Below are 362 nucleotides of genomic sequence, written 5' to 3' on the forward strand. Positions count from 1 at the left end.
TGCTGCTGCTGTTGCTGCTGCTGCTGCTGTTGCTGCTGCTGCTGCTGCTGCTGCTGCAGCACGCCACACGCAGTGGCGATGGCTCGCGAGGAGGTTGCGTTGATGCGGGAGATGGATCACCCCAACATCGTTAAGGTCTTCGAGTGCTACGATGACACTGCATACTTCTTTGTTGTATGTAGCCTCTCCTGCTGCTGCTGCTGCTGCTGCTGCTGCTGCTGCTGCTGTTGCTGCTGTTGCTGTTGCTGCTGTTGTTGCTGCTGCTGTTGCTGATGCTGCTGCTGTTGCTGCTGCTGTTTTTGCTGCTGCTACTTCTGTTGCTGTTGGTTCCTTTGATGTGTTGCTGCTGCTGCTACTTCTGT

General features: G+C 55.5%; 1 protein-coding gene across 1 annotated transcript in view; it reads left to right on the forward strand.

The window, feature by feature from the left end:
- Window positions 1-362, forward strand: part of EMH_0011220 (CAM kinase, CDPK family, putative) — a gene marked incomplete at both ends in the record, with an annotated part of 4306 nt that overhangs the window by 1767 nt on the left and 2177 nt on the right. The window contains one exon of the mRNA XM_013499172.1: window positions 60-135. Within this exon, the coding sequence (XP_013354626.1) occupies window positions 60-135 (76 nt within the window). The remainder of the gene's footprint in view (window positions 1-59; window positions 136-362) is intronic.

This window comes from Eimeria mitis, genomic scaffold (assembly GCF_000499745.2).
Source record: "Eimeria mitis Houghton genomic scaffold, Emh_scaff406, whole genome shotgun sequence".
NCBI classification, from domain to species: Eukaryota; Apicomplexa; class Conoidasida; order Eucoccidiorida; family Eimeriidae; genus Eimeria; species Eimeria mitis.